General features: G+C 45.8%; 1 protein-coding gene across 5 annotated transcripts in view; it reads right to left on the bottom strand.

Moving 5' to 3' along the window:
• The window catches only part of dclk2a (doublecortin-like kinase 2a), a 622,375-nt gene that overhangs the window by 485,544 nt on the left and 113,869 nt on the right, over positions 1-22,962 (bottom strand). For all 5 annotated transcript variants that reach the window (XM_086011612.1, XM_086011622.1, XM_086011598.1 and 2 more), the window contains exon 2: positions 6,319-6,650. In XM_086011612.1, the coding sequence (XP_085867738.1) occupies positions 6,319-6,650 (332 nt within the window). The remainder of the gene's footprint in view (positions 1-6,318; positions 6,651-22,962) is intronic.

Below are 22,962 nucleotides of genomic sequence, written 5' to 3'. Positions count from 1 at the left end.
TCACTCCCCAAGCAGCCAGCCGAGGTGATAACGCCTCTACTTTCTGCCGTTGTTCATGCCTGGCGATGCAGCAGTGGGCAGGAGCGAATTTCACATCCGGGGCGGTCATGGAGCACTGCGCACTTGATGACATCACGATTCACGGGACGCTAGAGGGTGAGGCGGTGTTAGCGCCAGCACAAAACCACCAGGGAAGTTCACGGGCGTCGCTGAATTCGCCGCACCCGGTCGGAAACATAGAAACATAGAACATAGGAGCAGGAGTAGGCCATTCAGCCCCTCGAGCCTGCTCCGCCATTTAATGTGATCATGGCTGATCATCCAAATTCAGTACCCTGTCCCTGCTTTCTCCCCACATCCCTTGATCCCTTTAGCCTTAAGAAATATATCTAACTCCTTCTTGAATATATTTAATGAATTGGCCTCAACTGTCTTCTGTGGTAGAGAATTCCACAGGTTCACCACTCTCTGGGTGAAGAAATTCCTCCTCATCTGAGTCCTAAATGGCTTACCCCTTATCCTTAGACTGTGACCCCTGGTTCTGGACTCCCCCGCCATCGGGAACATCCTTCCTGCATCTAGTCTGTCTAGTCCTGTTAGAATTTTATAAGTTTCAATGAGATCCCCTCTCATTCGTCTAAACTCTAGCGAATACAAGCCCAATCGACACAATCTCTCTTCATACGTCATTCCTGCCATCCCAGGTGTCAGTCTGGTGAATCTTCGCTGCACTCCCTCCATGGCAAGAACATCCTTCCTCAGAGAAGGCGACCAAAACAGCACACAATACTCAAGGTGTGGTCTCACCAAGGCCCTGTACAACTGCAGCAAGACATCCTTGTTCCTGTACTCGAATCCTCTCGCTATGAAGGCCAACATACCATTTGCCTTCTTAACCGCCTGCTGCACCTGCATGCTTACCTTCAGCGACTGGTGCACAAGGACACCCAGGTCTCGTTGCACTTCCCCTTTTCCCAATCTATTGCCGTTCAGATAATAATCTGCCTTCCTGTTTTTGCCACCAAAGTGGATAACCTCACATTTATCCACATTATACTACATCTGCCATGCATCTGCCCAATCACCCAACCTGTCCAAATCATACTGGAGTTTCTCTGCATCCTCCTCACAGCACACACGCCCACCCAGCTTTGTGTCGTCTGCAAACTTGGAGATATTACATCTAGTTCCCTTGTCTAGGTCATTAATATATATTGTGAATAGCTGGGGTCCTAGCACTGATCCCTGTGGTACCCCATTACTGCCCCCCGCAGACGTTAAAAGGAGGCGCAAAGCAGTCGAATTTCTAGCCCATAATTTTTAATGCCCCTACAATTTTTCTCCAGGGTTACTCGCAGCAGTGTCCTGGAGATTAATCTTTAAGTCCTGGAGATGCCAGGGCAACCCTGGATGGTTGGCAACCCTACCCCAGGCCCCGAGGCCACTTTTAAAGAGCTTTTCTGTAGATGGGCATACAATTGGTCAAAAAGACAAAATCAAACATTTTGGAAGTATCTGAGATGCTGGGCTGGATTTTCTCAATGGGAAGCTTTTGGAGGCGGGACTGCTGCTTGCCGGCTTTCAATCCCGCCTCCATCAGCTTCTGGCCAACCAGTGGGATTTTCCCCTGATGGACCTTGTTAAGCCCGCCCAGTGGGCTCAGCAGGCCAATTAGGGGGAAGTCAGTGACAGAGCACGTCAATGTATGATGTGCCATCTGTCAAGAACTTTTGAAAGAAGAAATGTCAGCGTTTGACAGCTCTGTGAAGCTGTCAAACACTGACATTCTGTGTTGTTTGATGAGACCTTGTGTTCAGGACTCATCAAACCTTTCAACTTTGCAGAAATCACCTGGCTGTTGGTTCGGAGGATCCAACAGCCAGTCTGTGATCTCTACAATGGAGATGCCGGGACTCCGGCTCCACAGCGGCTGAAGACTGTAGGGAGAAACAAAGGTAAGTTAACATTTTCTAACACTTTACACTCAACTTACATACTTACCACTCCACACTTGCACCCATCACTCACCTCTACATTGCACTTTCAGACTCCTCCGACCCCCGCAGACCTCCTACTCATCTCCTACACCCTGACGGGGTTCTAGGAGGTCAAGAATCCTGCACTTTAGAAGTAAAAATAGGGATAATCCTATTTTCTGCCTGTTAACTACCTGTTAACAGGCAGTTAATAGGCTTTAATCCCTTTCCCGCCTCGAGGAGACGGGACCCGGGGCAGGACAACTTCCTACCTCCTGGCAAGAGGGCACGGAGGCGGGTTGGGGGTGGGTTTGCCACCCGCCCCCAAATTCTGCAACTTTACCGGCAGTCCTGCCTCCATACCCGCCTCCTCGGGGCTGACAAAATCCCGCCCACTGTGTGGCACACTGGGTTAGAACATTCTCTGGTGCCTGGATTTTAATGCATTCTAGACTGATGGAATTAACATTTTTATTCTGACAGTTCTAAGAGCCCGATGTGAAATCAGTCTGGACCATGTTAGCCATCTCAGCAAGAAAATGCCCACAATGCAGTACAATCCAGCATTAAGCTGGTAATCTCAGTCAGAAAGGTCATATAGATAGCTGACGTGGGAAACAGAAACATCACATTGAGATCTGGTTCAAAGCACATTGCTGGGTATAGCACAAGCTTTCTCTCCACCTGGCAGTACTTAATGCTGACAGTGAATGTCCAGAAAGGAAATAGGTTCAATTTTGCAGCACCGACATCACTCATATTGAACATAAAAGTTCATCAAAAGGTATAAGTTTAAAAGAAAAACACTGGGTATAATTATGGGTTTACAATGAATGACTCTCGGCAAGTGAAAGGGCCTTGGCAAACATCGAACTGTCAGCTGACCATTTTAACTGTTTGGCCATTTTATTCTGTTGCCTTTATCAATTCATTTTGATAATTTCCTTTATGAGCAATGTGCCAGGACTAACTTAAAAAGGTGAGTATACATAAATCAGACAATACCAACTGAACTTCAGGTTGCTCAGTGCCTTATGCTTTCAGACTCAATTGGGGGATATTTTAACCCCCACACGACGGGCAGGAGAGGGTCGGGGTCAGGTTGGGGTGGATTTGGAGGAGTGGGCGGAAGTACCACACTGCTGGAACTCAAAGAGGAGAATCCCGCCGCATCTTTCCTTATAGCTACTTCAAACGTGCATGGAGGTACAGTTGCAGGAACTGCCTAAAATCTGTTTCCTTAGGGTTGAGATGAATAGTATTTCTCTGTGTAAATAGTATCTGATTATCTCAATTCCCTTTATAATTGCTGAAATTCTGAGAGAACAACTGTTCATTGACAAAAAATGGGTTAAAGGAAATGGGCTACATTTTAGGCTAGATGTGGTTGCAGGTATAATCTCAGCATTCACAGTCTATTTGAGATAAAGTATAAAAATAGCAAATGTAAGTTTGTGTAAGTATGTTACTTCAGATTGCATGTGAAACAAATGCCAATTTGGCACAGGCAATGTTGAGTGAGTACATTCTGGAGCAGTACTGCAGGCCTGCATTGTCTGAGGGGAAAAGGTAAGTTGCTACACATCCACATTGACCTGTCACAACCAACCAAGCTCCAGGTACAACAACCTCAGCAAAGCTGCCACGTGTTTACTCCCCACCTTTCCTGTTTCTTTTTTCTACGTATAACATGCAATGTAAGTCGGTTATGAAGTATTTTCCAGGAATACAAATTGCTGTTGGTGATGTTATTGTACGAATATTAAATTTCTCCCTCTATTATTTTAACAGAGGCAAGAACCCTATTAGCCTATTGATAGGACAGAGAGGAATTTGATGAGTATATTAAGCACTTGATCAACACATTACAGAAAGTAATTTTACTTCAAAGATTTGTCAGGTCATGTGTATAGTTCCTCGGGTAATAAATTGCTGAATTAATCACAAACAGTGGCCTAGAAATTCGAGATCGCTAAAAACCTGCCGGTACAACTGCGGCCAGAGTTAACAGCCGCCGAAATTGATGGTGCTGGCAGAACCGGCAAATTGGCTCTGGTTACTAATTAACATTAGCCCAGCACTAAACTTACCACGCAGGGAATTTTTGTGGCAGAAGTCCCGACAGGAGGCCCAGTATAGCGTGGCCATAGCATCATTGCAGCAAGAACAGCCTTCTCTTAAAGCAAGGCTGTCATTTTAGAGAGCAGTTTGGCCCCTTAAAGGGGAACTGCCTTCTAAAATAAAAAATAAAAATCATTTAAAAATAGGTAGTTTTTAGCCCTTACAGTTCAACTGCCTTCAAAATAAATTAACATTAAAAAGAATTCCCAAATGGGACACTTTAGCTCCTAAAGCTGAATTCTATTCCACACGTAAAAAATGGGAAAAGTGCTTCAGCGCTAACGCAAATGGTTCAACAACCCAGGGTCTCGCTGTAGTATAAAAAGTTAATGGCATTGTCTGGTAGCAATATACAGTCCCCAGCACTTGCACCGTCCCCGGTTATCACAGATAGCTGCCTATATCGGGCAAATTGCACTAAACATTTGTCATCATCACCATATAAGTTAATTACAAACCATATTAATTGCGCCAACTATGTCAGGCAGTTCGCGCAATTTCAATCAGCTGTTCGCTGTGATGTTTCAGTCACTAAGTCCTTTCATGATTTTTGCAACTTGGATCAGACAACCCCACCACCTTCAGTCACCCCACTGTGGCCTCTAGAACTCCTTTGACTGCTGAGCTCTTATTGCCAGCTTGTTGAGCTCCTCGTCATTGCAGTGGAGGGGGACGTGAGTGACCACTTGTTGTCCCGTGCAGCATCGCCCGCCAGCTCCAGCATCTCAGCCGTCAAGTACTCGAGGACCATGGCCAAGTAGACTGGGGCCCTGCTCCTGATGCTTTCGTATGGGCGTTGCATTTGGAAGGAGGCGAGTATTCTTTTGCACCACAGCACAGTTGTTTATCTATTTATAATGTGCTGTGTATATACATTAAGGTAAAGCAGCCACCAAAGGATTCTGCCAAAAGTAGTGTTAATTTGAGAACTCGTGTAAAAAAAGTACTCTTTTTAAATTTCTTGGTTACATCATCCACCATGTATTGCGGCCAAATCACGTTGACACCAATGCACCCACTAAAAGCGGTGGGGAGTGTACCAGACCTTGAGGTTGTCTGAAGATTAACCAGCAGTTGGTGGCATTGCTCAGTCACTGCCTCTTTGGTGAAATGGAGGCACCAAAGTCAGAACTCTTCGAACATCTCTAGGTACCACTGGCATGATCTGCATACCAGGGTCCTGGAGTATTGCCGAGAGGACACAAAGCTCCTGAGGTACCTTGGAAGAACATGTGAAATGAAGAATTCGTCCTCCTCATCCAGGTCATGCAGTACAATTGAAATACCCAATAGGAATCCTCTCCTCCCATCTTGCTAAACTGCACCCTCGTACAGTAGATGTACAGGCCAAGATGTATGTCTGCTGCCAAAATCTAGCTGCAGTGAAATGGGCCACAAAGAGAAGCTACCTCAGATATACATGATGTACAGTTAGGGTTCCCAGCCCTCTCGCTTTGGGCGGGAGTCTACCAGAATGGGTGGTTGGTCTCCCATACATTGCTGCTGGCGACTCAGGAGAAATGGTCCCTTTTTGTGTGATTCATGCATGCGCAGTACCCTGGCTGTCTCATGATCGAATGTCATGTGATCAAGTATCACGTGAGCGATGTCACTTGATCGAATGCCATGTGATCAAATGTCACCTGATCAAATCTCCACGAATACATCAAACCCAAGTTGGCAATCCTGTGGACAATTCAGCCAAGTAGAAAATGCTCAGTAAGCAAAAACTTCACTGAAATCATAAATCACAATTCTACAACAACTTAGCTTGAACAAAATCTCTAAAGGGGGCCAGGCTCATTCTCTATACACATGCCCCTTTTATATGAAGGAGGAGCACATTTTGAGTGCTGCTATGCCTGACCACAGGAAATTCTGCGTGGAGCCAGATTAAAAGAATTTTAATATGATAATAGTAGAAGTTTGCAAGTCTGCACAGCAAAATTGCCCTCATAAAATCAGGTGCAGCATGAATACGGCACGTCTGGTTAAAGGCCTGATTTTCTGGCCTGCACAAGCTAATTAAGGGGTATCACACCATCTGTGCAGCCTCGGACAATGTCCCTTATTGCATCAACAGAAACACCTGAAATTTAGGCAAAATGGCAGTCATGTTCCAGTCATGGGTTTACACAAATATGAACATGTGATACTCTTATTCTGTATGATAAAGGTTGTATGATCAAGGACTTTGATCAGAGAAGCCATTGTTTCCTACCTGCTTTCCATCAAGTGTGTAGAGCCTTCTGACTGCTCCAGAATCTAACTTTATGGCATCTGTAATGTCATTTAACACCTGATCAAATGAATGAGCTGTCTTCTTGTTTAGAAGAATTCTTACAGCTTTCCGTGGCTTTACACCACTGCGGATAACAGTCACCAGTTTGGGCCTGATAAAATCCTTGGTTTCTTTTCCTTCACCTCTTGCTGTCAATGATGAGAGAGAGCGGGATGCTCCTGCCTTGATATTGACTGACCAGTTTGGATTGACATTCTTGGTATAGTCTACTTTACGGAATGGCTCATTGGATGCACAAACGTAGCTTTCACCTGAAAAAAAAAGACACTCTTTTAAAGCACAGATTCAGTTTCCTAAAGATTGTATTCTTGATTTAATTTTTACAATATCCATAGTGAAACTGGGTACTCATTATAACAGATAAATTATATGTCTTGAGGTTTTCACTGAAAAGAAACGTAAGTGTATTTATATTAAACATTAGGGAGTGAAATTGGACTAGGCCCGAAAACAAGCGCGGGGATTGCGATGCCCGATCAGCCCGCGTCTGTTGAAAGGAGTGCAGGCAGCATGTAAAATTCACACTGCCTGCTACTTTGCATGATAGCAGCGCATGGCCCAACGCTGAATGTGCTGCCGACAGGCTGTGTGTTCAGCAGGGAGTAAAAGTTTGTTCGAAGCGAGCTTTATTTAAAGCTAGCCTGCGCCTCTTAAAGGCAGTCTGCACCTCTTAAAGGTGAGCTGCCTTCTGGTCATCAACATTTTTAAAAACTGCTTCAACACAAATCCAAATGGCTCAACAGGCCAGGGAAAGGGCACCCAGGTTCTCGGACGCAGCACTCGAGGCCTTTGTCCAGGAAAGAGAGAGAGGTCCTCTACTCACAGGGTCCAGGAGGCCCTCCAGAAACATTGTAAGAAGGATGTGGGACCAGATCGACAAGGCGGTCACTGCCAGTAGTGTTGCCCCCAGGACATGGCTCCAGTACACAAAGAAGTTTAATGACCTCAGTCAAGTGGTCAAGGTCAGTGAATGCATCTTCAAAAGCTGTCTCCTACCAATTGCACCACTAGTCTCACACACTGCTCAATTCACCAGACCCCCATCACTCACCTACCAACAACCTCTACCAAACACGACTCATACCTCACATTCATAACTTCACCTCACCCGCACATACTTACCACTGCTGCAAGTCTCACACCCAAATCTCACAGCTTGAACACACTGTCAGTTATTCAACCACGACAGCCACATCACTCAAACACATTACACCACACTCACTGACATACATTCCTTTCCCTTGCAGGAAAAGGTGGCTCATAACCGGCGGGTGACAGTCTCGCCTGCATGACCTCACCCCCTGGAGGAGACGGTGCAGGCCATTCTTGGCAGGGGCACGGCTGAGCCCATGGCCAGCGTCGGGGCTGAAAGGATGCAAGATGCCGGTAGCTTCATACGTTATCATCCTTCTCACATCCCACTTCCCCCTCATCCCACATTCTCTTCTAATTTACAGGCTGCACATGGTGTAAGCACACACCTCTTGCTTTCCCCCCGCCCTCCCCTCACCACAATCCTACCCTTGTGCTTTTCTCATTTCAGACACCAAGAAATCCAGCCTGCCGAGTCAGTGGTTGAACAAGAAGAGGGAGAGGAGAGTGAAAAAGAAGAAACACAGTCATTCGATTTCACACTTTCAGCCACCAGCTTAGATACTGACACTCTGCCTACTTTAGAGATAGGTTAGACGCGGGATCTACACGTGGTGAGACACCGGGCATGAGTGGCCTGCAGCCAGGGCAGGGGGAAAGGGTAGCGCAGGTACCAGTTCCCTGGAGGGAGAGATTGCACACGAGTTCTGCTGCACAGAACTCAGATGAAGACTTTGAAGACTGATGGGTATGTACAATGAAATACTTGGTGCATTGGCAGAAAGCCTGAATGCAATGTCAAGGACAGTGGAGGAGTCCGGCTCCAGCCTTGCACAGGGCTTTGGGCAGAGCTTGGAGCCCACCCAGTCCAGCGTGGAAGGGCTGGGCAGATCCATTAACGCACTTGTGCACCCAACCATCATGCGGTGTCTGATGGCCGAAGTCTCCGCTTCCATTGCAGCACAAGCAGAAGCCACCCAACGTCTGAGTGCTGCTATGGAAGTTCAGACTGAAGCCATGCAAGCACAGACTGCTGCCATCATGGCTGGGTTTACTAGTGTTGAAAGGGGCTTGCAGGGTGTCACAGCAGTCTGTACCCCAGCAGATTACTAGGATTGCTGAGGCGTGCCCCGGGGGGAGTGGTAATGGATCCATGGAGCACGACCCTGCTGTCCTCTCTGAGGATGACAGCATTCATACTTCCACCACTGCCACTCCACCAGTGCCCTTGCTGTTGCCTGTCAGCCAGCCAGCCCAGACTGCTGCTGCCCATGCCGAGGTCGTGCAGTCCTAAGCCGGGCCTACTAGGCCCAGAGCTGCTTGAGGTCATCCTGCAAGGTCATCTGCAGTATCCCCCCACTGAAAGTCAGCAGCCTTCCAAAGGCCATGCTGCAGCCACTGGGGTAGCACTGCGTAGGAGCACAAGGATAGGCAAAGGCAAATGCAAGGGTGATTTTTTTTGATGTAATATTGGAGGGATAGATGTATAGCGTTGGATTGGAATGTTTGCTTTGTAGTGGCTTTTATTTCAGCATTGTGGCCACGAAGAATCTGTGATGGTCAGTAACTGAGGGAAGTGGCTGGAAGCGAGGCAGCTGCCATTCTTCCGCCGAAATCGGCCTTAAATGCCAGCGCTAAGAGGGGAAATTTCGCAGCATAGGGTTCTTTTCACATTCTGAGTTACATAAACTCTTACATTACAGTATCAAGTTATTTTGTCTGTTTGAAGAAAATTAATGAATTATTTAAATACATAGCGGAAGGTTGATTTTTTTTGCAGAATGTAGCAGTTTTTTTCTTCACAATGTCTGGGGAATATGGCCGTGGGGATTGTCCCATGGCCCATATGTTACAAATGTTATAAAAAGGTGAAATTTAATAAACTGTCTGAAGCATAAAAATATAACTACATTTATAACTTATACCATGTGACTTAACTGCTGCTGATGTATTTGTGGTAATAATTTGCTTTGGTTCTCTTGAAGATGAGCATAGATAAAGACACATAGCCAGTGTACATAATTTAAATTAATTTAATATGAAATAATAAAAAGGTGGATATCATGCAAATGCACAACATTCATACACCCTTCAAGGAAAGGCATTAAAGATGGTGAAGATAGAAACAGATTTGGGCATTCTAGTGTATACATCTTTAAAGGTACATGAGCAATGCTGTGAAGCGATAGCTAGCAAATAGGGTGTTTGGGTGTATCCATAGAACAACTCAATACAAGGCGAGGCATACTGTTTTGTCCTTGTACAAGACCTTAGTCAGGCCGCACTTGAAATACAGTGTCCAGTTTTGGTCTCCTCACGTGGTGGGTGATATTGAGGCTTTAGAAAGGGTGGAGAGGTGGGCCACTAGACTAAATCCCAATCTAAAGCATCTTAGTTATCAAGATGGGCTAAAAGAGTTGGGAATCTACACCTTAGAGAAATGTAGACTTAGGTGTGATTTGATTGAGGTTTATAAGATAATGAAGGGAATAGATTGTGTTCCAGTTCACTGTTTATTTCAATTTAATAGGTTAGGCAGGACCAAGGGTCACAAATTTAAGTTGCATAAGGCCTGATCTAGGTTAGAGGTCAGGAGGTATAGAAACATAGAAGATAGGAGCAGGAGCAGGCCATTCGGCCCCTCGAGCCTGCTCCGCCATTCAATGCGATCATGGCTGATCATCCGCATTCAATACCCTGTCCCTGCCTTTTCCCCATATCCCTTGATCCCTTTAGCCTTAAGAAATATATCTAACTCCTTCTTGAATATATTTAATGAATTGGCCTCTACTGCCTTCTGTGGTAGAGAATTCCATAGGTTCACCACTCTCTGGGTGAAGAAATTCCTCCTCATTTCTGTCCTAAATGGCTTACCCCTTATCCTTAGACTGTGACCCCTGGTTCTGGACTCCCCGACCATCGGGAACATCCTTCCTGCGTCTAGTCTGTCCAGTCCTGTCAGAATTTTATAAGTTTCAATGAGATGGTTCTTTTCCCAGAGAATAGTGGATCCTCTGGAACAGGCTGCCATCTCGTGCGGTGGACGTGGACTCACTGAATTCCTTCAAGCGAGCGCTAGATTTGTTTCTGGCTGGGGTGGAGATCACCTCTTACAGAAGGTAGGTACTGCAGGGAGTTCAGGGCCAGATGATCTCCTGGATTGTTTTGATCGCCTAGATGGATCGGAGAGGTATTTCCCAGATTTTATTCCCCAAATTAGCCTGGGATTTTTACCTGTTTTTTTGCCTCTCCCAGGAGATCGCCTGGTTTTGGGTGGTGTGGAGTGTATATGTTGTGATACACAAGGTATCGCAATTGTGTGGGACAGGCTGGATGGACCAGAGGGTCATTACCTGTCCGATTTTGTTCGTATGTTCGTATTTGTAAAAGCTGACACAACCCCTAAAAGCTGACAATTCAAGAGCGATCCTGCTTCCTGAAAACAAGTCATTACGTGTGCTGTGTAATTTAAGCAGTAGGGATACACAATATCCCTTCCCATTTATCAGAGATTAAACAAAACAATCGCCATCCACCTCCCCATCATTACCATCCACTTTCCCTTTCATCCATTGCCCCCTTCAGTTGCCATTCATTCCCCCCAACTCAGTATGGCTTCTACCTGAAGCTGGCTGCTAATGTAACGCACTGAGTTCCCTTTTCCTCTCAGTGCCACTGTTATCACTACGGCAGGGTTTATGGTGGCAGTATACAGTCTGCACGAACTCTTGTTCCTGTGAGAGTTCCCAACTATGGTATACAGGGGCCGCAATCCTTACCCCAGTAGCAGCAATGCAGAGAGGAGAAAGTGGCCCATCTGGTGAATTAGCAGCCGGACCCAAGTAGAAGTGGCAGTGGGGTGAGAGAGACCAGTTTGCATTGATTTTTGTTAGAAAACATTGACACAGTGACCAGGCTCCCCAAATGCTGAGCATCAGTGTGGAACTCTGACACCTGACAAGTACGAGGTTTGTCGGCGTTTGGGATTCAGTGGGTTTCGGTTTAAATAAGTAATGATGGCTGACTCCCATCAAGCCCTGACTCGAGCCTCATTGCCGGGCTCTACTTTAAAGTCTTCTACTGCATTGGCCTCTCAGTAGCTTTTTCTTCTTCCCTTTCTGTCCCTGGGGGAGGGATTCAAATTCCTGGGACATTGGAGCCGGTTCTGGGGGAGGTGGGACCAGTTCAAACCGGACGGTTTGTACCTGGGCAGGGCTGGGACCGATGTCCTAGGGGGAGTGTTTGTTAATGCTCTGGGGGAGGGTTTAAACTAAAATGGCAGGGGGTTGGGAACCTGAGCGGGGAAACAGAGGAAAGGGAAACAAGGATAAAAGCAAAAGACAGGAAGGAGAAAAACAAAAGTGACAGGCAGAGAAATCAAGGGTTTAAATCAAACATGGCCACAGTAAATAATAATTCTAAAAGATCTAAGAGCGTTAAAAAAACAAGCCTGAAGGCTTTGTGTCTTAATGCGAGGAGCATTCGTAATAAGGTGGATGAATTAGCTGCGCAAATAGAGCGAAACAAATGTGATATGATTGGGATTACGGAAACATGGCTCCAGGGTGGCCAAGGCTGGGAACTCAACATCCAGGGGTATTCAATATTCAGGAAAGATAGGCAGAAAGGAAAAGGAGGTGGGGTAGCATTGCTGGTTAAAGAGGGGATTAACACAATTGAAAGGAAGGATATTAGCTCTGATTATGTGGAATCTGTATGGGCAGAACTGAGAAATACCAAGGGGCAGAAAACGTTAGTGGGAGTGGTATATAGACCTCCAAACAGTAATGCGGAGGTCGGGGATGGCATTAAATGGGAAATTAGAGAAGCGTGCAATAAGGGCACAGCAGTGATCTTGGGTGACTTTAATCTACATATAGATTGGGCTAACCAAATCAGTAACAATACTGTGGAGGAGGAATTCTTGGAGTGTATACAGGATGGTTTCCTGGACTAATATGTAGAGGAACCAACTAGAGATCAGGCCATCTTAGACTGGGTATTATGTAATGAGAAAGGATTAATTAGCAATCTTGTTGTGCGAGGCCCCTTGGGGAGGAGCGATCATAATATGATTGAATTCTTCAATAAGATGGAGAGTGAAATAGTTGACTCAGAGACTAGGGTCCTGAATTTAAACAAAGGAGACTACGATGGTATGAGGTGCGAGTTGGGTGGGATTGATTGGGGAATGTCACTCAAAGGGTTGACGGTGGATGGGCAATGGCAAACATTCAAAGATCGCATGGATGAACTACAGAATTTGTTCATCCCAGTTTGGCATAAAAATAAAACGAAAAAGGTGACTCAACCGTGGCTAACAAGGGAAATTAGGGATAGCATAAGATCCAAGGAGAGGACATATAAATTGGCCAGAAAAACCAACAAACCTGAGGATTGGGAGCAGTTTAGGATCCAACAAAGGAGGACAAAGGGGTTAATTAAGAGGGGGGAAATAGAGTATGAGAGTAAGCTTGCAGGGAACATAAAAACTGACTGTAAAAGCTTTTATAGATATGTGAAGAGAAAAAGATCGGTGAAGTCAAGCGTAGGTCCCTTGCAGTCAGAATCAGGGGAATTTATAATGGGGAACAAAGAAATGGCAGACCAATTGATGCGCTATCAATTACTCATAAAAGACTGAGAGTTAAGAGAGTAACTAAAGGCTTTTATTAACAAAAGAATGAAGGTCTGCCTCGAGTGGTCGACTGGTCCAGAATACAAAGGAGCTGGGAGCAGTCACCTTTATACTAGGACTTGTGGGAGGAGTCAGCCGAGGCATGTCCAGGCATGTACACAGTGGAATACAAACAGTGGTTTACCACACCAATTAAATACATACTTTGGTTCTGTCTTCACAAAGGAGGACACAAATAACCTCCCAAAGATGTCGGGGAACATAGTGTCTAATGAAAGGGAGGAACTGATAGAAATCAGTATTTGTAGGGAATTGGTGTTAGGGAAATTGATGGGATTGAGAGCCGATAAATCCCCAGGGCCTGATAATCTACATCGTGGGGTACTTAAGGAAGTGGCCCTAAAAATAGTAGATGCATTGCTGGTCATCTTCCAAAATTCGATAGACTCTGGAACAGTACCCATGGATTGGCGGGTAGCTAATGTTACCCCACTATTCAAAAAGGGTGGTAGAGAGAAAACGTGGAATTACAGACCGGTAAGCCTGACATCGGTAGTGGGGGAAATGCTAGAGTCCATTATAAAGGATGTAATAGCAGAGCACTTGCAAAAAAGTGACCGGATCGGACAAAGCCAACATGGCTTTACAAAAGGTAAATCGTACTTAAATCTACTGGAATTTTTTGAGGATGTAACTGGTAAAATAGATAAGGGAGAACCAGTGGATGTCGTGTATTTGGATTTTCAAAAGGCTTTCGATAAGGTCCCGCATAAGAGATTAGCATGTAAAGTTAAAGCACATGGGATTGGGGGCAAGGTACTGACTTGGATAGAGAACTGGTTGGCAGACAGGAAGCAAAGAGTTGGAATAAACGGCTCTTTTTCCGAGTGGCAGGCAGTGACTAGTGGGGTACCGCAGGGATCGGTCCTTGGACCCCAGCTATTCACAATATATATTAATGATCTGGACGAGGGAACTAGATGTAATGTCTCCAAGTTTGCAGACAACACAAAGCTGGGTGGGCGTGTGTGCTGTGAGGAGGATGCCGAGAAACTCCAGTATGATTTGGACAGGTTGGGTGATTGGGCAGAAGCATGGCAGATGCAATATAACGTGGATAAATGCGAGGTTATCCACTTTGGTGTCAAAAACAGGAAGGCAGATTATTATCTAAATGGCAATAGATTGGGAGAAGGGGAAGTGCAACGAGACCTGGGCGTCCTTGTGCACCAGTCGCTGAAAGTAAGCATGCAGGTGCAGCAGGCGGTTAAGAAGGCAAATGGTATGTTGGCCTTCGTAGCGAGAGGGTTTGAGTACAGGAACAAGGATGTCTTGCTGCAGTTGTACAGGGCCTTGGTGAGGCCACATCTTGAGTATTGTGTGCAGTTTTGGTCGCCTTATCTGAGGAAGGATATTCTTGCCATGGAAGGAGTGCAGCGAAGATTCACCAGACTGATCACTGGGATGGCAGGAATGACATATGAGGAGAGATTGGGTCGATTGGGCTTGTACTCGCTGGAGTTTAGAAGAATGAGAGGGGATCTCATCGAAACTTATAAAATTCTAACAGGACTCGACAGACTAGATGCTGGAAGGATGTTCCCGATGGTCAGGGAGTCCAGAACCAGGGGTCACAGTCTAAGGATAAGGGGTAAGCCATTTAGGACAGAGATGAGGAGGAATTTCTTCACCCAGAGAGTGGTGAACCTGTGGAATTCTCTACCACAGAAGGCAGTAGAGGCCAATTCATTAAATATATTCAAGAAGGAGTTGGATATATTTCTTAAGGCTAAGGGGATCAAGGGATATGGGGAGAAATCAGGGACAGGGTACTGAATTTGGATGATCAGCCATGATCGCATTGAATGGCGGAGCAGGCTCGAGGGGCCGAATGGCCTACTCCTGCTCCTATCTTCTATGTTTCTATGTTTATGTTTAACTGCAATAATGGCTTTAGCCAAGTGAGTGAGCTTCTCTTGCCACTTCAATGCTGTTTTACTGTTAGCACCCACCACTTCTCCCCTGGGGCTGCCAACTCTCCAGGGTTGCCCTGGAGTTTCCAGAGATTGAAGATTAATCTCCTGCACACTGCTGTGAGCTGCGTGAGAGAAAAGTCATACAGAAAAGTCACACAGCCATCAAAAACAATGCTTTTTAACATTTTCTTTTAAAGCTTTTGTTTATTAATTTTACAAATATTGGAGATGGGGAAAAAAGGCTGTTTGACGGGGCGGTGGAGATGACAGGTCATGTGATGAAACCTCCAGGAATAATCCAACCAAAGTTGGCAACCCTACTCCCCACTGTGGCTTCCACTGGCCCTTACTGTGGCAATGTCAGACTGGAAGTGAGACAGCTTCAACACGATGGGACAAGGAGAGTCACTGACACTGAAAGCTCAGGCAAAGCCACAGTGCAGCAGGGATAATAGATCAGGGATAAACTGATGCAATGCCAGCATGGCACATACAAAGACAGCAAGAAAACAAAGTGGCAGCAGCAGGTACAACAGGAAAACGGTGACAGATATAGCAACAGATCCAGACAGACAGAGAGGGAGAAGGGTAAAGCACAGGGAGAGAGTAGAATTCAACCTTAGCCTTATGGCTATGCCTCACCACTACCTTGTCAAGGGCAAATTGGGATACAACAACAACAACTTGCATTTAACGTTGTAAAATGTCCCAAAGCGCTACACAGGAGCATTATCAGACAAATTCTGACACTGAGCCACATAAAGAGATATTAGGACTAGTGACCAAACGCTCGGTCAAAGATGTAGGTTTTCAGGAGCGTCTTAGAGGAGGAGAGAGAAGTAGAGAGGCAGAGAGGTTTAGGGAGGGAATTCCAGAGCTTAGGGCCTACGCAGCTGAAGGCACGGCCACCAATGGTGGGGTGATGGAAATCGAGGATGCACAAGAGGCCCGAATTGGAAGAATGCACAAATCTCGGAGGGTTATAGGGCTGGAGGAAGTTACAGAGATAGTGACGGGTGAGGCCATGGAGAGATTTGAAAACAAGGATAAGAATTTTAAAACTGAAGTATTGCCGGACCGGGAGCCAATGTAGGTCAACACGGACAGGGGTGATGGGTGAATGGGACTTGGTGAGAGTTAGGACACGGGCAGCAGAGTTTTGGATGAGCTGAAGTTTACAGAGGGCGGAATGTGGGAGGCCAGCCAGGAGTGCGTTGGAATAGTTGAGTCTGGAGGTAACAAAGGCATGGATGAGGGTTTCAGCAGAAGATGGGCTGAGGTGGGTAGGAGACGGGCAATGTTACGGAGGTGGAAGTAGGAAGTCTTGGTGATGGAGAGGATATGAGGTCGGAAGCTCAGCTCAGGTGATGGGCAATAAATGCTGGCCTTGCTAGCTACGTTCATATCCTGAGAATGAATATTTAAAAAATCAGAGATGGATCGAACCATTTTGGTTCCTACAACTATGTCCTATGCTATATTTCAAACTGGGGAATATTTCTCCTGAGCATAGGCTAGCAGGAGAGCGTGCTTGAGCTGAGGAGTGAGCAGGTTCTATGCTGTACTATTCTATGATTCTATGAAGGATGGAAGAGCGGGATCCAGCAGATTTTACAAGCTCAATCTTCCAGCAGAGACCCTCACCCATTTTGGGGATTCAGTCACATTTCCCATGATTTTCAGTGCATTGATTTCTGTCCAAGTTCTGTATATGCACTCCTGGTGGACGAAACCCCCCACTCGCAGCACCATTTTGTAAAATCCACCCTATCAAATGTAAGGTCTGATTCAGGGTGAGCCGTGGCAGGTGGGATGATGGCACAAACTAATATTTCATTTTAAATTTCAGTTGTAGCATCATTCTAATCAATAAGGTTCTCAGGTAGGAATCAGTGGTTGTATTATTTGGTTACCAACATGATTGATTTGTACTGGTCAAAACATCTTAGACATTATTCTGTGGTTCAATGCTCTGGTCGTGACAAATTAGATTAGCTGCTTTCTCCATTTCAGAATTTCAATGCAGGATTTCCATCCTGAATACGTAATCAGAAAAAACAGACGAATCGGTCTTTCAGGAGATCTTTTTCTAATGTATCAGCAAATGTGGTGCATGAGATAGCACAGCAGCCCAATCTCACCTCTGAGACCACATCCTACCGGAACATAAACTCATTTCTAAATCAGAGCAATTGTAAACTCATTTCTAAATCAGAGCAATTGTAAATCGCCTAGCCTTCAGGATCTACACTTCCTTTAACAAATGTAATATACAGTATACGCTTTTGCGGATCTTTTTACAGTGTTGGCACAAGGAGGGAATAGGCAATGGAATCCTGAAATTACATTTGAGTAAAGAAACAAAATACTGCAGATGCTGGAAATCTGAAATAAAAGCAGAAAATGGTAGAAATACTCATCGGGTCAGGCAGCATCTGTGGAGAGAGAAATAGAATTAACGTTTCAGGTCGATGGCCTTTCAGCAGAATGATGAACCTGAAACGGTAACTCTGTTTCTCGCTCCACAGACGCTGCCTGATCTGCTGAGTATTTCCAGCATTTTCTGTTTTTATTTTATTCTGTTCGAGTGAATGAAATGCGTTTCTCTATATAAAAGTCTTACATATAGGAAGCACGAGACACCTCAGGTGTCACATTTGATATGTTAATCATGCGACACACTAGCATCTGATTAGCTCAAATGTTATGTTCATGTCGCAACTACAGATTGAAGAGGTTGGCAGTATATCAATTAAAGCTACCAATCACACAGTTCAAAACTACCAAACACAAATTGGCAATCGGCAAACAGCTTACTATTAGCAGGCAACAAATGGGGATCCAATTAAATCATTACAAATGCTTTTTAAAATCTATTTGGCTGGCATCTTGGCTTCTTATTAAGCCGAGGCCTTTGTACTGGAAATAAAATTTGTAATAAAATAAAGGCGTAAAAATAATTATAACATTTACAAGAAAAATATTAAACTTATTTATAGAGAAGCATTTTGTGTGCTTGAAATGTTTCTAACAACGTTTCTCAGCAGAGGCCTTTCCGTCACTGAAAACCCAGGGCTTGAGGTATTATGTATTGCCCAGAATTCCACAGAACCTACAGCACAGAAACAGGCCATTCGGCCCAACTGGTCTATGCCGATGTTTATACTCTACACAAGCCTCCTCCAACTTTAATTAACTCATCCTGCCCCCATATCCCTCTATTCCCTTCTCCCTCATGTATGCATCATGCCTCCCCTTAAATGTGTCAATGCTCTCCGCTGTAACCACTCCACGTGGCAGCGAGCATGAAAAGCAAAGTGAGAGAGAACGTAAGGTGTATGGAGACAGTGTGATGGATTAGGAGGTGTATGGAAGGGAAAGTGGGAGGGAATGAATGCAAGTTGTGTAGAAAGCAGTGTGTGAGATTTGCAGCATAAATTAATCGGATCTGTCTCTTCCCAATAAATGTTCTGTTGTCCACTTACAACTTACAGCTGTATTAAATCAGTGTTGAAGTTTGCAAACTGGCACTAATATTGCCTAGACTATCCTTAACACTTATGTGCCATTTATCACAGGGCAGTAAATCAACATGAAAATTACTGACGGTCAGGATATTACCTCTGCGTTACTAAAGCACAGCTGGACACCTCAAAATGATGACAAGTCTATTGAGGGTCAAAGTGTCACATTGTACAGAAGACTTGGTAATGAATCTGAAAATTGACAGGAGTTGTTCAGTCTTTTGTGCTCTTGAGAACTTCTGCAAATCATTGAAAACTTAAGTCACCAGTATGATTCTTCCAGTCATTTTCAGCATAATTAGATCCAAAGTAGGATTTTCTTTACTGTCAGTTTTCACTTGTAGTTAGTTGGATTTTAATTGCCTATGGAGAGGGAAATAGCTGATAATTGCTCACATCTTGTAAAGATTTAAACTGGAAGCATATGCTCAGTACGAAGTGCTGAGTCTGTGGCTGATGAAAGAGCTGCTTGGTGCTGTAAATTGGGGGGCAGCATCTCATGATTCCAGTCACATCCTCACATCCATTGTTATTATTCTTTCTCTTTCCAAGAGGGCATTTAAAGGCAATCTTGGAGTATGAAAATAAAAGATAAACTTGACTGAATTCTCTTTAATTTATTGCTTCATTTAACAGGAATATTCCAAGTCAGCGCAGCTCAGTACTAAAGTTCTCACAATTGAGCAAACTGTTGTGATCTTTAACTGCACTTTCGTGATTTGGTGGAAGCCTGACTAATGGAAGCAATCCTCTAACAGCCTGCAAGGGAGATTGAGGTACTGCTAAATTACGAGTCTGATACAGATAAACTTTGCTGCTGTGTTCGCCAGTCAATTATATTCCATCCATTCACTTTAATGGAGGGAAAATCACAGGCTGGCAGGTGCAGTAGTGGAATTTCAACCCCTGGGTTACCAATTTAAGTCAACAGAAAGGTTGCATCAATTATTCATACTTGCAGTATCTGGTTCACGGCACCAAACAGGCCATTGGAAGAGGAGAGGGCCCAATAGAGTTACACACAAGGGCACGCCTACACACATAATTGGATTTGGGTGCTGCAGTGTTGATAGCATAAATCATTGGTGCACTGTGCCAACATCCTGCCTCATGAGCGGTAGGCTACTGATTTAAACAGAGGGTGATGGTCGAAGGTTGTTTTTGTGACTGGAAGCCTGTGGCCAGTGGGGTACCACAGGGATCGGTGCTGGGTCCCTTGCTGTTTGTGGTCTACATTAATGACTTGGATATGAATGTAAAAGGTATGATCAGTAAGTTCGCGGATGATACAAAAATTGGTAGGGTGGTAAATAGCGAGGAGGGTAGCCTCAGTCTGCAGGACGATATAGATGGGTTGGTCAGATGGGCGGAACAGTGGCAAATGGAATTTAACCCGGAAAAGTGCGAGGTGATGCACTTTGGGGGGACTAACAAGGCAAGGGAATACACAATGAATGGAAAGACCCTAGGCAAGACGGAGGGTCAGAGGGATCTGGGTGTGCAAGTACACAGATCCCTGAAGGCGGCGGAACAGGTGGATAAGGTGGTAAAAAAGGCATATGGGATACTTGCCTTCATTAGCCGAGGCATTGAATATAAGAGCAAGGAGGTTATGATGGAGCTGTATAAAACGCTGGTTAGGCCACAGCTGGAATACTGTGTGCAGTTCTGGTCGCCACACTACAGGAAGGATGTGATCGCGTTAGAGAGGGTGCAGAGGAGGTTCACCAGGATGTTACCAGGGCTGGAGCGCTTCAGCTATGAAGAGAGACTGGGCAGATTGGGTTTGTTTTCCTTGGAGCAGAGGAGGCTGAGGGGGGACATGATTGAGGTGTACAAAATTATGAGGGGCATAGATAGGATGGATGCTGAGGAGCTTTTTCCCTTAGTAGAGGGGTCAATAACTAGGGGGCATAGATTCAAGGTAAAGGGCGGGAGGTTTAGAGGGGATTTGAGAAAGAACTTTTTCACCCAGAGGGTGGTTGGAGTCTGGAACTCACTGCCTGAAAGGGTTGTGGAGGCAGGAACCCTCACAACATTTAAGAAGCATTTGGATGAGCACTTGAAATGCCATAGCATACAAGGCTACGGACCAAATGCTGGAATATGGGATTAGATTAGACAGGGCTTGATGGCCGGCGCGGACACGATGGGCCGAAGGGCCTCTATCCGTGCTGTATAACTCTATGACTCTAACACAGACATATTTGTACATGAGCTAGGCTGTCATGAGTAGACGTGTAGAACTTCTCCATAGAATAGAGGGGAAAAAAACCATGGCTCCTTTTGTAGTTTGACTTTAAACAAGGGCATATAATTATTTTGCATACTTTGCAAGTCATATGCATAAAGCAATTATTTCCATAATGAGTTCCACATACTTCACCAAAAACTCCTCTTTCTGACCCGTTGTTTCATACTTCCACATTACAACAGTGACTGCACTTCAAAAAAGTACTTCATTGGCTGTTAAGCGCTTTGAGACGTCCGGTGGTCGTGAAAGGCGCTATATAAAGGCAAGGCTTTTTTATTTACTGATCACTACTGACTTCATCATTTTAAAGATCATAATCATATCCTCTTAAAATCCACATTTCTCAGTTAAAAAGACCCACTTCCGTGAGCCTATACTGATGATATTCTGGTGTAATTGTAGTACCCCTACTCGAGACCATTTGCAGTGCCTCAAAATCACCTGCCATGTAAGGGGTCCAAAACGGAGCACAATATTCTAGATGTGGCCGTACCAAAGTCTTGCACAGAGTATTTTATTTCTAATTTTGTATTTAACTGTCCTAGCTATACACCCTATTAACTTTCTCGATAGTGTCATGGCACAGGTCATAAACATTTGGGCCTAGAAATTCAGTTGGGCGCGCCAGCCGTTAGCGCCTTAGGGGGAGTAGATCTCGAGCGCTAGGCGCTTATCGCCCGGGCGCAGCGCGATCTGCGCCTCTCCCCAACTTCAGGACACATTTAGCGCCGGCGCAAAGTCTTAGCGCGCGCCCTGCTGCGCGCGCAGATCATGACGTCATATAATAGTGCAACGCCCTTTGTGCGCCCCAAACCGGAACTTCACTCGCGCCGGCCCATTGTGCGCCGGGCGTCCCGAGCGACTGTGAAGTGGAACGGTACACAGGCCAGCCGGGCCGGGGGGAGCGCTAATTAAAGGGCACTTACCCAGCAGTATAAAGGCCAGCCATTTTGCAGCATTCACTCTTGTGCAACGGTTTTTTGGACAGAGACCAAGGAGGAGAGTTTACTGGTTTGGACCAACACTTGGACAGGTATTTTGGCTCAGGCCAGAGCTTACCAATTATCTTAGCCTTCATTCAGAGCTCAGTGTTTGCCAGCATATAATGGGGGCTGCATTGGGTGGCAACGCTGAATTTCAGCCTTATGCCAGAAGGGCTTACAGACGCCGTGAGAGAGTGGCAGCCCTGGCTAGACGCAGAGGGGGCAACAGGCGTCGCCAACTGAGGCCTTACCCATGCAGGGTATACCGCCAACAGACCTCCTATCTGACCATGTCTGCCGCGATGTGTGTTAGGAGGCTGCGATTCCGAAGGGAGGTGGTTGCAGACATCTGCCGGCTGCTTCAGAGAGATCTGCAGCCACAGCTGATGCGCAGGACGTCTCTGTCGGTGGCAGTGAAGGTGACGGTGGCTCTCAACTTCTATGCCTCCGGCTCCTTCCAATCCGCTACTGAGGACATCGCTAACATCTCCCAGTTCGCCGTGCATTGCTGCATCCGCCAGGTGACCGAAGCCCTTTTCAGAAGGAGACATCAATTCATCTCCTTCCCCATGACCCTGGACAAGCAGCAGCAGCGTGCCGTGGGGTTTGCAAGAATAGCGGGCTTCCCCATGGTGCAGGGCGCCATTGACTGCACGCATGTGGCTTTGCGGGCACCTCTTGAGCATGCCGAGGATTACCGCAACCGGAAGGGCTACCATTCCCTCAATGTACAGCTGGTGTGTGACCACAGGCAGCGCATCCTAGCTGTCAATGCCCGCTTTCCAGGCAGCAGCCACGATGCCTTTATCCTGCGACAGACAACTGTGGCTGACATGTTCCAGGCACAGCCTCCCCCAAGAGGATGGCTTATTGGGGACAAAGGCTATCCTTTGTGTACCTGGCTCATGACCCCGCTCCGCGCGCCCACGACCCCTGCTGAAGAGGCATACAACGAGAGCCATCAAGCGACGAGGAACCTCATAGAACAAACAATCGGCGTGCTCAAGCAACGGTTCCGCTGTCTCGATCGCTCCGGGGGAGCCCTCCAGTATTCGCAGGATCGAGTCTCCCAATTCGTCGTCGTTTGCTGCATGCT

This window comes from Somniosus microcephalus, chromosome 2, assembly GCF_052327205.1.
Source record: "Somniosus microcephalus isolate GS21.2 chromosome 2, FLI_Smic_1.0, whole genome shotgun sequence".
Classification (NCBI taxonomy): Eukaryota; Metazoa; Chordata; class Chondrichthyes; order Squaliformes; family Somniosidae; genus Somniosus; species Somniosus microcephalus.
This window is presented reverse-complemented; position numbering and strand designations above follow the sequence as displayed.